Source organism: Coregonus clupeaformis, chromosome 11 (genome assembly GCF_020615455.1).
Source record: "Coregonus clupeaformis isolate EN_2021a chromosome 11, ASM2061545v1, whole genome shotgun sequence".
NCBI lineage: Eukaryota > Metazoa > Chordata > Actinopteri > Salmoniformes > Salmonidae > Coregonus > Coregonus clupeaformis.
Window position 1 is genome coordinate 23,461,718 of NC_059202.1, and position 12,678 is coordinate 23,474,395.

The 12,678-nt window shown below is 47.6% G+C and overlaps 1 protein-coding gene across 1 annotated transcript; it reads left to right on the forward strand.

The window, feature by feature from the left end:
* Nucleotides 1–606: 606 nt before the first annotated feature.
* Nucleotides 607–11,577, forward strand: LOC123491956 (collagen alpha-1(I) chain-like). The gene is made up of 7 exons (XM_045223380.1): nt 607–658; nt 8,063–8,428; nt 8,524–8,784; nt 8,839–9,169; nt 9,254–9,938; nt 10,023–10,379; nt 10,639–11,577. The coding sequence occupies exons 1-7, from the start codon at nt 607–609 to the stop codon at nt 11,575–11,577; spliced, it is 2,991 nt and encodes a 996-aa protein (XP_045079315.1).
* The last annotated feature ends 1,101 nt before the right edge of the window (nt 11,578–12,678 follow it).

Below are 12,678 nucleotides of genomic sequence, written 5' to 3' on the forward strand. Positions count from 1 at the left end.
AATGACCTGGCTTTGCCTCTATTTATCTCAGTGCATCTCAGAGAAAGCTCTGGGGGATTCAGTAGAATTGTGTGTAATTGTGTTAGGGCCTTCCCACACTCCATCCCCAGTGCATCTTCTGTCTCTTCCCTTAATCGGAGCTGTTTGTCTCCAGATAAGTGATATCCTTCTTAGATTAGGATCTGGTGTCGCTGCCATTCCACCCGCTGAGAAAGGGATCCCCCACCGTGTACCTCTGTGAGGACCGACCCCTTATTTATAGCACCCTAATCCTTTTATAGTGTTGGCACAAACACCAGACTGCTCCTGTGTTAAATGTCCCGGGTGATCATGATACAATGATGATGAGCCATATAAAGATCATTATGATCGATAGTGCCATTGATTATCTAAAAATATAAAAAGCAATGATGATAAATTGTGTGGAAGCATCATTTCCGTAGTTGTCTCCTTCTTTCCAAAGAGTTTGTAAGCCTATTGATGGTGTGTGTTTCGTGATGGGGGTCATGATTTGTGAAAGGCAGTGGTATGACGGAGGTTTATAAGCCCTAAGGACCAGTGAAAAATAACTCAATTTTATATGGACTTGTAAATATTCCTCTAACCATGACTCTGGAGAACAATAAGAAATGTGTCCGTATGAAATCCAGTCCTAAAAGTAAAGTGAACGTCTTAAAGGTGTAAGTTGCAGTTGTTGCATTGTTCTCCACTTTTCAGAGTGGGGTGTAACGCAGTGATGAAACTTGAGCTATATCGCATAGTGATGTATAACACATTCTTTGTTGTGGAACCACGATAAAGTGGTAGAGGAGCTTCTTTCCACATCTGTCTTTTCACATCTGTCATTGATGGAGAGGTTGGATATCTAATATCTAGTGAAATTGCGCGTAGGAGAGCCTAGTGATTACCGTAGTTTTGGTTAAGATGGGATTCCTTCAGCTGATGTTACAAATCATTTAAAACAGTCTATAGTGTAACTGAGGACTTGGTGGACTTTATATTCCTTAGGCTAGGTTTTTACTTTGTGTTCATTCCCATGTGCTGCTAAGGTCGAGGTGGTTTAATGACGCTGACGATTCACAGTACGGGCACAGAACAGCACAGCACAGTGTATGTAGCAGGGATGGGCTAAGGCACTTAGTGGTATGGCAAATATTAGCAAGGATGCACACTGGCCTTGGCTAACACAGCGAAAGCTAACTGAAGGAAATCACAGGAGCTGGAACTTTCTCTGACTTGACTCTAGCCTTGTCTGAGCTTGAGATCGCCCAGCATGCTCTGCGCCACTTACCGGTGGGCGGAGCTAGAGCTCTTATATGATGAACTATCTATTGATAACCTCAAATACTTCACAGCCTTTCGTACAATAGCAACTTGCTGGCGTGAGAACTGTGGTATTGTAATCTTTGGCTTAGTAAGTGTTTGTTTAAGATTAAGTTATTCCAGTCTTATGTGTGAGGGGTTCAATGTATCTGTTTTTTATCACTCCAAAATAAATTAAATGGACAATCAACTATTTCCCAGGCGTGTCTGTACAAGACGATAGCAATACGAATTTTTGTACCCGTTTTTTGTGCTGTTTTTTTTTGTATGGACATTTTTGTTTTATTTAGATGCTATAAATATGTATTAAATTCCTGGCAATACAAGGTAAAATTAGTTTTGGAGTGTAATGTCCCTTAAATTTCCAGAGTTATTTATATTCAAATTGTTTTAGAATTCTATTTTATTAAAGTCTGTTTGTTTTTTCTTCAATTGCTAAAGTCTCTATCCCTTTTATTTGTTATTGCTTGTCTTTCTTGAACAAGAGTCTTAAATGACAATAAAAACATGCAGGACCTTTAGAGAGGCCACACATCCTGGATAACTCTAGAAAATAAACACTAATGTTCTTTGTAATGTCCTTGCAATGGCTGAGCACTGAGCAGGCAACTGCGGGAGCTTGTTATAACAGCGATCAAGTCATTTGTCCACAATGCACCTGAAGGGCGGAGTGTTTCATCATTCTGTGATAACTGACTTTAGGGACTTCTGAGCCGTCATAACGATATACAGATTTGAGTTCAAAAGTAAAAGTTTGTTCAGTGAATGTCAAGTTATTGTAACTGCCAGATGTACGTATCACTGGAGGTTTAATACCAGATGCATGCAGCTCAATGTGAAAGGCATCTTTAAGAAAAGGGCAGCTGCATCCTGGCCTAAAGACCAAGAAAACAAATCAGCCATGCACTATAATTATTAAGACATCTTAGTGGATACATCTTAGTGGATACATCTTGGTGGATACATCTTGGTGGATACATCTTGGTGGATACATCTTGGTGGATACATCTTGGTGGATACACCTTAGTGGATACAACATCACTGGATGCAATATGGACTTCACCAATTCAAAGTAAAATAAGTTACCAATATGTAACACTTGTTGTTTATGTAATCAATTGTTTTGCTTCAGGCTTTGAAACAGAACAGGATAGAGAAATGAGTCTATTTTCCGGTCCATTTGGCTTTATCGAGTTTGATTGCTTCACTTTCTGTGGATGAACAGTCCAAGATTGCAATGGGTTTGGGTTCTCAAGGGACAAACAGAAAGGTTTGCCAGCGATTTTGAAACCAAGTCTGCTCCAGAAATTGGGGAATTCAGTTATGCCTTTACGAACACATTGAGGAGAGGATTTTGCATTATTTTTTTCAAGCTAAAACGTGTGTTGTTTTGGAAATCGTAGGGGTTATGAGGTGCAGGCAGAAGTGTCCTGACTGAGTTGTCAGAGTTGAATGTTTGCTTTTCTAATATCCCCATGGCCTACCCAACAGGGCACTTACTATTGAGTGAAATATATTTCAGTTGTGTGCGTCTATGGGGTTATGGTTTGCGTCCCAAATTGCACCCTATTTCCTATGTAGTGTATTTCCTATGTAGTGCAGTACATAGGGAATAGGGTGCTATTTGGGATACAACCATGCTTACAGCTTCCCTATTGACTGTCCCAACACCAGCAAGCTAAGAGATGTTTCCCTCAACACGCTCTTCTATAATAATTGCAAATATGCTGTGCTTCAATATTTTTTATTGTTAAGTACTGCAGTGCATTATTACAGTGGGGAAAAAAGTATTTAGTCAGCCACCAATTGTGCAAGTTCTCCCACTTAAAAAGATGAGAGAGGCCTGTAATTTTCATCATAGGTACACGTCAACTATGACAGACAAAAAAAAAAAAAAAAATCCAGAAAATCACATTGTAGGATTTTTAATGAATTTATTTGCAAATTATGGTGGAAAATAAGTATTTGGTCAATAACAAAAGTTTCTCAATACTTTGTTATATACCCTTTGTTGGCAATGACACAGGTCAAACGTTTTCTGTAAGTCTTCACAAGGTTTTCACACACTGTTGCTGGTATTTTGGCCCATTCCTCCATCCAGATCTCCTCTAGAGCAGTGATGTTTTGGGGCTGTCGCTGGGCAACACGGACTTTCAACTCCCTCCAAAGATTTTCTATGGGGTTGAGATCTGGAAACTGGCTAGGCCACTCCAGGACCTTGAAATGCTTCTTATGAAGCCACTCCTTTGTTGCCCGGGCGGTGTGTTTGGGATCATTGTCATTCTGAAAGACCCAGCCACGTTTCATCTTCAATGCCCTTGCTGATGGAAGGAGGTTTTCACTCAAAATCTCAAGATACATGGCTCCATTCATTCTTTCCTTTACACGGATCAGTCGTCCTGGTCCCTTTGCAGAAAAACAGCCCCAAAGCATGATGTTTCCACCCCCATGCTTCACAGTAGGTATGGTGTTCTTTGGATGCAACTCAGCATTCTTTGTCCTCCAAACACGACGAGTTGAGTTTTTACCAAAAAGTTCTATTTTGGTTTCATCTGACCATATGACATTCTTCCAATCCTCTTCTGGATCATCCAAATGCACTCTAGCAAACTTCAGACGGGCCTGGACATGTACTGGCTTAAGCAGGGGGACACGTCTGGCACTGCAGGATTTGAGTCCCTGGCGGCGTAGTATGTTACTGATGGTAGGCTTTGTTACTTTGGTCCCAGCTCTCTGCAGGTCATTCACTAGGTCCCCCTGTGTGGTTCTGGGATTTTTGCTGACTGTTCTTGTGATCATTTTGACCCCACGGGGTGAGATCTTGCGTGGAGCCCCAGATCGAGGGAGATTATCAGTGGTCTTGTATGTCTTCCATTTCCTAATAATTGCTCCCACAGTTGATTTCTTCAAACCAAGCTGCTTACCTATTGCAGATTCAGTCTTCCCAGCCTGGTGCAGGTCTACAATTTTGTTTCTGGTGTCCTTTGACAGCTCTTTGGTCTTGGCCATAGTGGAGTTTGGAGTGTGACTGTTTGAGGTTGTGGACAGGTGTCTTTTATACTGATAACAAGTTCAAACAGGTGCCATTAATACAGGTAACGAGTGGAGGACAGAGGAGCCTCTTAAAGAAGTTGTTACAGGTCTGTGAGAGCCAGAAATCTTGCTTGTTTGTAGGTGACCAAATACTTATTTTCCACCATAATTTGCAAATAAATTCATTAAAAATCCTACAATGTGATTTTCTGGATTTCTTTTTCTCAATTTGTCTGTCATAGTTGACGTGTACCTATGATGAAAATTACAGGCCTCTCTCATCTTTTTAAGTGGGAGAACTTGCACAATTGGTGGCTGACTAAATACTTTTTTTCCCCACTGTACATTCGTTGTCATTCAATATGTTTTCATTGACTGAAATCATTCAAGTGCCAAATTAAATACAATGGAGCCAATGACAGTGAAGTAAATATTTCAACGACAATGGTAGGACCGTCTCAGAATGTAATATTGACAAAGCAAATAATATTAAGTGAGATTAATTCAGACAAAAAATCTCTTCATCAGATGAGAACTTTAAGAAAATAATTGTATATTTCTGAATTATTGTGATTAATTATATACATACCATTTCAATAAATAGGTGTATTAAATATTAAATTAAGTTTGTCTTAAAAATGCATGATACATGAAGATAAAAAGCAAATTTTTACCTTTTAGCAGACACTCTTATCCAGAGCGACTTACAGTTAGTGAGTGCATACAGTTTTTTTTCATACTGGTCCCCCGTGGGAAACGAACCCACAACCCTGGCATTGCAAACGCCACGCTCTACCAACTGAGCTACACGGGACTCAAATCTATTTCATAAAACCAATAAAGGCTGCCAGCATATACATACAGTATCAATAACACAAATAAAAATACTATAAACAATTACAATACTGTTCTTAATGTGACTGATGTGAATTGAAGGCACTTCCTTGGCAAAACATAGATCCCTCTTTCAATATTTTGAGCCTGAAACACAGCAAAAATCAAACATTAACACAATTCAACATTAGCATAATGTTATTGTCAAAAACACAGGAGTGCATATTTTTCTAATGCAATTTTTGAATTCCTTACATTGTTAGTTTGAAAAATAGGCCACAGAATCTCCTGTCTAAAATTAGGTTTGAGCTGCCCTTCCGTATTTCCTTAGGGACTAAGGAAGGGAACTTCATGAGTTATTTTCGAATGAGCCGGATGAATCAATCAATGATTCAGCTAATAGGCCCTTTTAGGTCCTTCTCTAGCCCCTTCCCTCCAGCGGCAGCAGCGAGACCCCTCTTTATGGTTCTGACTAGAGCACATTGTCAGAGTAAAAAAAGAATAATGACTGGAGAGACTGAAAAACAGTTAATGTGCCAGCCCCCTCAATTTTCTAATCAAATGAATTCCAATTACACTCCAACTAACGTGGTGATTGTAATTGGCTATACGCGTAAGGCTTCATTCATGTTGGACCATCTAAAGGCCCATAGATGCCATCAACTGACATGGAGTCAGTTCTAAGTGAGCCGGAACACAAATAGGCCCAGAAATCATCGTCTCTGCTGTCGTCAGTCTCATCAGGTGGAGGTAATAGACTAGTATAACAAAGGGTTATCAATTTAACACCGATGACGGTCTCCCAAATTAGCTGGATCAAGACAATCAGGTTCTTCCTGTTTCATTGTCTGACCAAGCGGTGAGCATCTAACATCGTGTGACCCACAACTTGTTAACACACTTGGTTGCTCTTCCAAACGATCCTCATTTTACTCACATTCTTAAGCTCTTATGTGCGTCCTAACTTATCGCTCACATGTAACTTTCTCATGACTTTCAACTTAAAATTCGTTCAGCTAGTCAAATACTTGTTCTCATCTTTTCATTTTCCAAAAGAATATGCTAGACTGTAATGTAACAGAAAAGATTGTTAAGGTTCTGTATATTGTATTAGGATCTTGTCTTTGATGGAATACAGTTGGAATGAAACAAAAGGGCCAAATAACATTATATTTCAGAACATATTAATGTAGGGCAGAAACTCTGGGAACACATGGATCTGATTATGTGAACATTAGTTATTTTCAATCCTTACAGATTACTTGCAGATGTCACAGACACAAACATATACTGAACAAAAATATAAACGCAACATTTAAATGTTGGTCCCATGTTTCATGAGCTGAAATAAAAGATCCCAGAAATCTTCCATAGGCACAAAAAGCTTATTTCTCTCAAATATTGTGCACAAATTTGTTTACCTCTCTGTTAGTGAGAATTTCTCCACTACACAGGTGCACCTTGTGCTGGGGACAATAAAAGTCCACTCTAAAATGTGCAGTTTTGTCACACAACACAATGCCACAGATGTCTCCAATGTCTTTTATTGAATTTGGCAGTACGTCCAACTGGCCTCACACCTACGGACCACGTGTAACCACGCCAGCTCAGGACCTCCACATCCAGCTTCTTCACCTGCAGGATAGTCTGAGACCAGCCACCTGGACAGCTGATGAAACTGAGGAATATTTCTGTCTGTAATAAAACCCTTTTGTGGGGAAAAACTAATTCTGATTGGCTGGGCCTGGCTCCCAAGTGTGTGGGTCTATGCTGCGCCCCTGCCCAGTCATGTGAAATCCATAGATTAGGGCCTAATGAATTTATTTCAATTGACTGATTTCCTTATATGAACTGTAACTCAGTAAAATCTTTGAAATTGTTGCATTTATATTTTTGTTCAGTGTAGTTCTCTCTTCCTGTGATTGGAATCACACATAAAGAAAATGGCTGGGTTGAAAACACAGCCAACTATACTCTGGTGGAGCTGTACAGCATGTGAATCTCCATCAACACTAGAAATGCATTTTCAATACATAGTTAAGTGGGAAATATTACAGGATTGCTGCATGCCAATCTTTACAGTTAAATATTCACAATAGAAATAAGATATTGTAAATCATTTCTATGTAGCTTTACCTATAGAGCAAGGAGTCGTACAATGTTAGACCAAGTTTACTATCCAACATAAAGCCTGATTATGCAAATGTTCCCCCTTTTGACAGTTTAAACCCTTAAAAGAATGCATACTCACATGCAATGTCTATGATTGTGAGCAGAGTGGACTCATTGCTAGCCGTGTTAGCAATCTTGCACATCTTTTGTAGTCTGTAAAATGATCAAGAAAACAGTTCATCCTTATTTGTCTCTTGTTCCCATGTTCTAGCTGTCTTCCTTTACTAAATATGTGCATTTCATGAATTACTTTCAAATACTTGACAGATACAGACAGCAAGTAAGCATTTAATTGTATTGTGTACACCAGGGGTCTTCAACCTTTTCTTGCCCAGGACCCACTCCCGGGCAAACAGGCGACCCAGGGACCACCATCATGCGATAGTAAACATATTTATTTTTTCACGTGTCTTGTCTTATTATCAGGTGAATGATAACGGCAAGGAGAAGTAATCAAGTAATCATTTTAAAATTAATCGATTTGGTAGATAGTTTTTCGTTATTTTGACCTCCCCACATTGGAAGATTGGAATTGGAAAAGGAAGTGTAAACTCTAACATAGCGTATTAGCTAGAAAGGTAACTCCAAACACATTTTCACCAGTAGCAGCTGTTTAGCTGGTTAAACCAGTCAAGAAAGCTCACCAGCAGCCAGCGGCACTTTCCGCACTGGTAGCCCATTCGTGGGTGCTTTTTCAAAGCCTATGTCATACTAGAGGCAAGGAGAACAGGGGCCAGAGTACCACCCTGGAGGCCAGGGGAACAGGGGCCAGAATACCACCCTGGAGGCCAGGGGAACAGGGGCCAGAATACCACCCTGGAGGCCAGGGGAACAGGGGCCAGAATACCACCCTGGAGGCCAGGGGAACAGGGGCCAGAATACCACCCTAGAGGCCAGGGGAACAGGGGCCAGAATACCACCCTGGAGGCCAGGGGAACAGGGGCCAGAATACCACCCTGGAGGCCAGGGGAACAGGGGCCTGAGAACCACCCTGGAGGCCAGGGGAACAGGGGCCAGAGAACCACCCTGGAGGCCAGGGGCCAGAATACCACACTGGAGGCCAAGGGCCAGAATACCACCCTGGAGGCCAGGGGAACAGGGGCCTGAGTACCACCCTGGAGGTCAGGAGAACAGGGGCCTGAGTACCACCCTGGAGGCCAGGGGAACAGGGGCCAGAGTACCACCCTGGAGGCCAGGGGAACAGGGGCCAGAGAACCACCCTGGAGGCCAGGGGAACAGGGGCCAGAATACCACCCTGGAGGCCAGGGGAACAGGGGCCAGAATACCACCCTGGAGGCCAGGGGAACAGGGGCCAGAGTACCACCCTGGAGGCCAGGGGAACAGGGGCCAGAATACCACCCTGGAGGCCAGGGGAACAGGGGCCTGAGTACCACCCTGGAGGCCAGGGGAACAGGGGCCTGAGTACCACCCTGGAGGCCAGGGGAACAGGGGCCTGAGTACCACCCTGGAGGCCAGGGGAACCGGGGCCTGAGAACCACCCTGGAGGCCAGGGGAACAGGGGCCTGAGAACCACCCTGGAGGCCAGGGGAACAGGGGCCAGAGTAACACCCTGGAGGCCAGGGGAACAGGGGCCAGAGTACCACCCTGGAGGCCAAGGGAACAGGGGCCAGAATACCACCCTGGAGGCCAGGGGAACAGGGGCCAGAGTACCACCCTGGAGGCCAGGGGAACAGGGGCCAGAGTACCACCCTGGAGGCCAGGGGAACAGGGGCCAGAATACCACCCTGGAGGCCAGGGGAACAGGGGCCAGAGAACCACCCTGGAGGCCAGGGGAACAGGGGCCTGAGTACCACCCTGGAGGCCAGGGGAACAGGGGCCAGAATACCACCCTGGAGGCCAGGGGAACAGGGGCCTGAGAACCACCCTGGAGGCCAGGGGAACAGGGGCCAGAGAACCACCCTGGAGGCCAGGGGAACAGGGGCCAGAATACCACCCTGGAGGCCAGGGGAACAGGGGCCAGAATACCACCCTGGAGGCCAGGGGAACAGGGGCCAGAGTACCACCCTGGAGGCCAGGGGAACAGGGGCCAGAATACCACCCTGGAGGCCAGGGGAACAGGGGCCAGAGTACCACCCTGGAGGCCAGGGGAACAGGGGCCAGAATACCACCCTGGAGGCCAGGGGGAACAGGGGCCTGAGAACCACCCTGGAGGCCAGGGGAACAGGGGCCTGAGAACCACCCTGGAGGCCAGGGGAACAGGGGCCAGAGAACCACCCTGGAGGCCAGGGGCCAGAATACCACACTGGAGGCCAAGGGCCAGAATACCACCCTGGAGGCCAGGGGAACAGGGGCCAGAGTACCACCCTGGAGGCCAGGGGAACAGGGGCCTGAGTACCACCCTGGAGGCCAGGGGAACAGGGGCCAGAGTACCACCCTGGAGGCCAGGGGAACAGGGGCCTGAGAACCACCCTGGAGGCCAGGGGAACAGGGGCCTGAGAACCACCCTGGAGGCCAGGGGAACAGGGGCCAGAGTACCACCCTGGAGGCCAGGGGAACAGGGGCCAGAATACCACCCTGGAGGCCAGGGGAACAGGGGCCAGAATACCACCCTGGAGGCCAGGGGAACAGGGGCCAGAATACCACCCTGGAGGCCAAGGGGAACATGGGCCTGAGAACCACCCTGGAGGCCAAGGGAACAGGGGCCTGAGAACCACCCTGGAGGCCAGGGGAACAGGGGCCTGAGTACCACCCTGGAGGCCAGGGGAACAGGGGCCAGAATACCACCCTGGAGGCCAGGGGAACAGGGGCCTGAGAACCACCCCTGGTGGCCAGGGGAACAGGGGCCTGAGAACCACCCTGGAGGCCAGGGGAACAGGGGCCAGAGAACCACCCTGGAGGCCAGGGGCCAGAATACCACACTGGAGGCCAAGGGCCAGAATACCACCCTGGAGGCCAGGGGAACAGGGGCCAGAGTACCACCCTGGAGGCCAGGGGAACAGGGGCCTGAGTACCACCCTGGAGGCCAGGGGAACAGGGGCCAGAGTACCACCCTGGAGGCCAGGGGAACAGGGGCCTGAGAACCACCCTGGAGGCCAGGGGAACAGGGGCCTGAGAACCACCCTGGAGGCCAGGGGAACAGGGGCCAGAGTACCACCCTGGAGGCCAGGGGAACAGGGGCCAGAATACCACCCTGGAGGCCAGGGGAACAGGGGCCAGAATACCACCCTGGAGGCCAGGGGAACAGGGGCCAGAATACCACCCTGGAGGCCAAGGGGAACAGGGGCCTGAGAACCACCCTGGAGGCCAAGGGAACAGGGGCCTGAGAACCACCCTGGAGGCCAGGGGAACAGGGGCCTGAGTACCACCCTGGAGGCCAGGGGAACAGGGGCCAGAATACCACCCTGGAGGCCAGGGGAACAGGGGCCAGAATACCACCCTGGAGGCCAAGGGGAACAGGGGCCTGAGAACCACCCTGGAGGCCAGGGGAACAGGGGCCAGAGAACCACCCTGGAGGCCAGGGGAACAGGGGCCAGAGAACCACCCTGGAGGCCAGGGGAACAGGGGCCAGAATACCACCCTGGAGGCCAGGGGAACAGGGGCCAGAATACCACCCTGGAGGCCAGGGGAACAGGGGCCAGAGTACCACCCTGGAGGCCAGGGGAACAGGGGCCAGAATACCACCCTGGAGGCCAGGGGAACAGGGGCCAGAGTACCACCCTGGAGGCCAGGGGAACAGGGGCCAGAATACCACCCTGGAGGCCAGGGGAACAGGGGCCTGAGAACCACCCTGGAGGCCAGGGGAACAGGGGCCTGAGAACCACCCTGGAGGCCAGGGGAACAGGGGCCAGAGAACCACCCTGGAGGCCAGGGGCCAGAATACCACACTGGAGGCCAAGGGCCAGAATACCACCCTGGAGGCCAGGGGAACAGGGGCCAGAGTACCACCCTGGAGGCCAGGGGAACAGGGGCCTGAGTACCACCCTGGAGGCCAGGGGAACAGGGGCCAGAGTACCACCCTGGAGGCCAGGTGAACAGGGGCCTGAGAACCACCCTGGAGGCCAGGGGAACAGGGGCCTGAGAACCATCCTGGAGGCCAGGGGAACAGGGGCCAGAGTACCACCCTGGAGGCCAGGGGAACAGGGGCCAGAATACCACCCTGGAGGCCAGGGGAACAGGGGCCAGAATACCACCCTGGAGGCCAGGGGAACAGGGGCCAGAATACCACCCTGGAGGCCAAGGGGAACAGGGGCCTGAGAACCACCCTGGAGGCCAGGGGAACAGGGGCCTGAGAACCACCCTGGAGGCCAGGGGAACAGGGGCCTGAGTACCACCCTGGAGGCCAGGGGAACAGGGGCCAGAATACCACCCTGGAGGCCAGGGGAACAGGGGCCAGAATACCACCCTGGAGGCCAAGGGGAACAGGGGCCTGAGAACCACCCTGGAGGCCAAGGAAACAGGTGAACAGGGGTCTGATAACCACCCTGAAGGCCAGGGGAACAGGGGAACAGGGGCTTGAGTACCAGCCTGGAGGCCAGGGGAACTGGGAGGCCTGATATGAAGAGTTTCACTAAATTGAGTTTGTGTTTCTCTTTATTGACAACACATAAAAGAAGTCTGAGAAAGTCCATGCTCTAATTCACTGGTCCACAATGGAGGCAGGGCTTCTGCTCAGACAGCTCAGTTCAGGCAGCCATCTGAGAAACTGACACAGTCTGGGGACATACTGAGGTCATTCATGACTTACTGTCTGATGTCATCGGTCCCTTTTCCAATAAAAACTACAACGACAACATGATTGTTCACTAGATCCGCTAAATTAATGTTTACGTAATTTAATGGCACATTATGTATTACACTGACATGTTAAATGATTCAAGAGTCCACTTATTGCTTCTATTTAAAAAAAACTGTGAATATGAGGTCATCGAAGAGAGTTTAACTAATGTTAGAGCAAGACACCATATTATGTCACCGACGCATTCAATTAATTCATAATGAGTACTTGGGTTCTAGCACAAACAGATCTGGGACCAGGATATAATAAAGTGTCCCAAGGCAGACGCCCTTGATGAATGCCTGCTTTCTGTCTGGGGTCCTTAATTTACTTAGAGTAAGACCATTGGCAAACAAAGTCGTTGGAGGCAAAATGTTGGCAGTAAATCAATTTTCCCATAGCATAATATTGGCAGTGGAAGGAACATCATTGCCATCATGTAGTCGGGGACTACAGATGTAAATGAGCAGTTAGCTAATGAATAAAGTGGTGTATATGACTATCAGAATCGAAGATTACTGATCATAAATATAGATGAACACAGTATTATGATGTAAAAAATGTATACTTACATGCTGGTC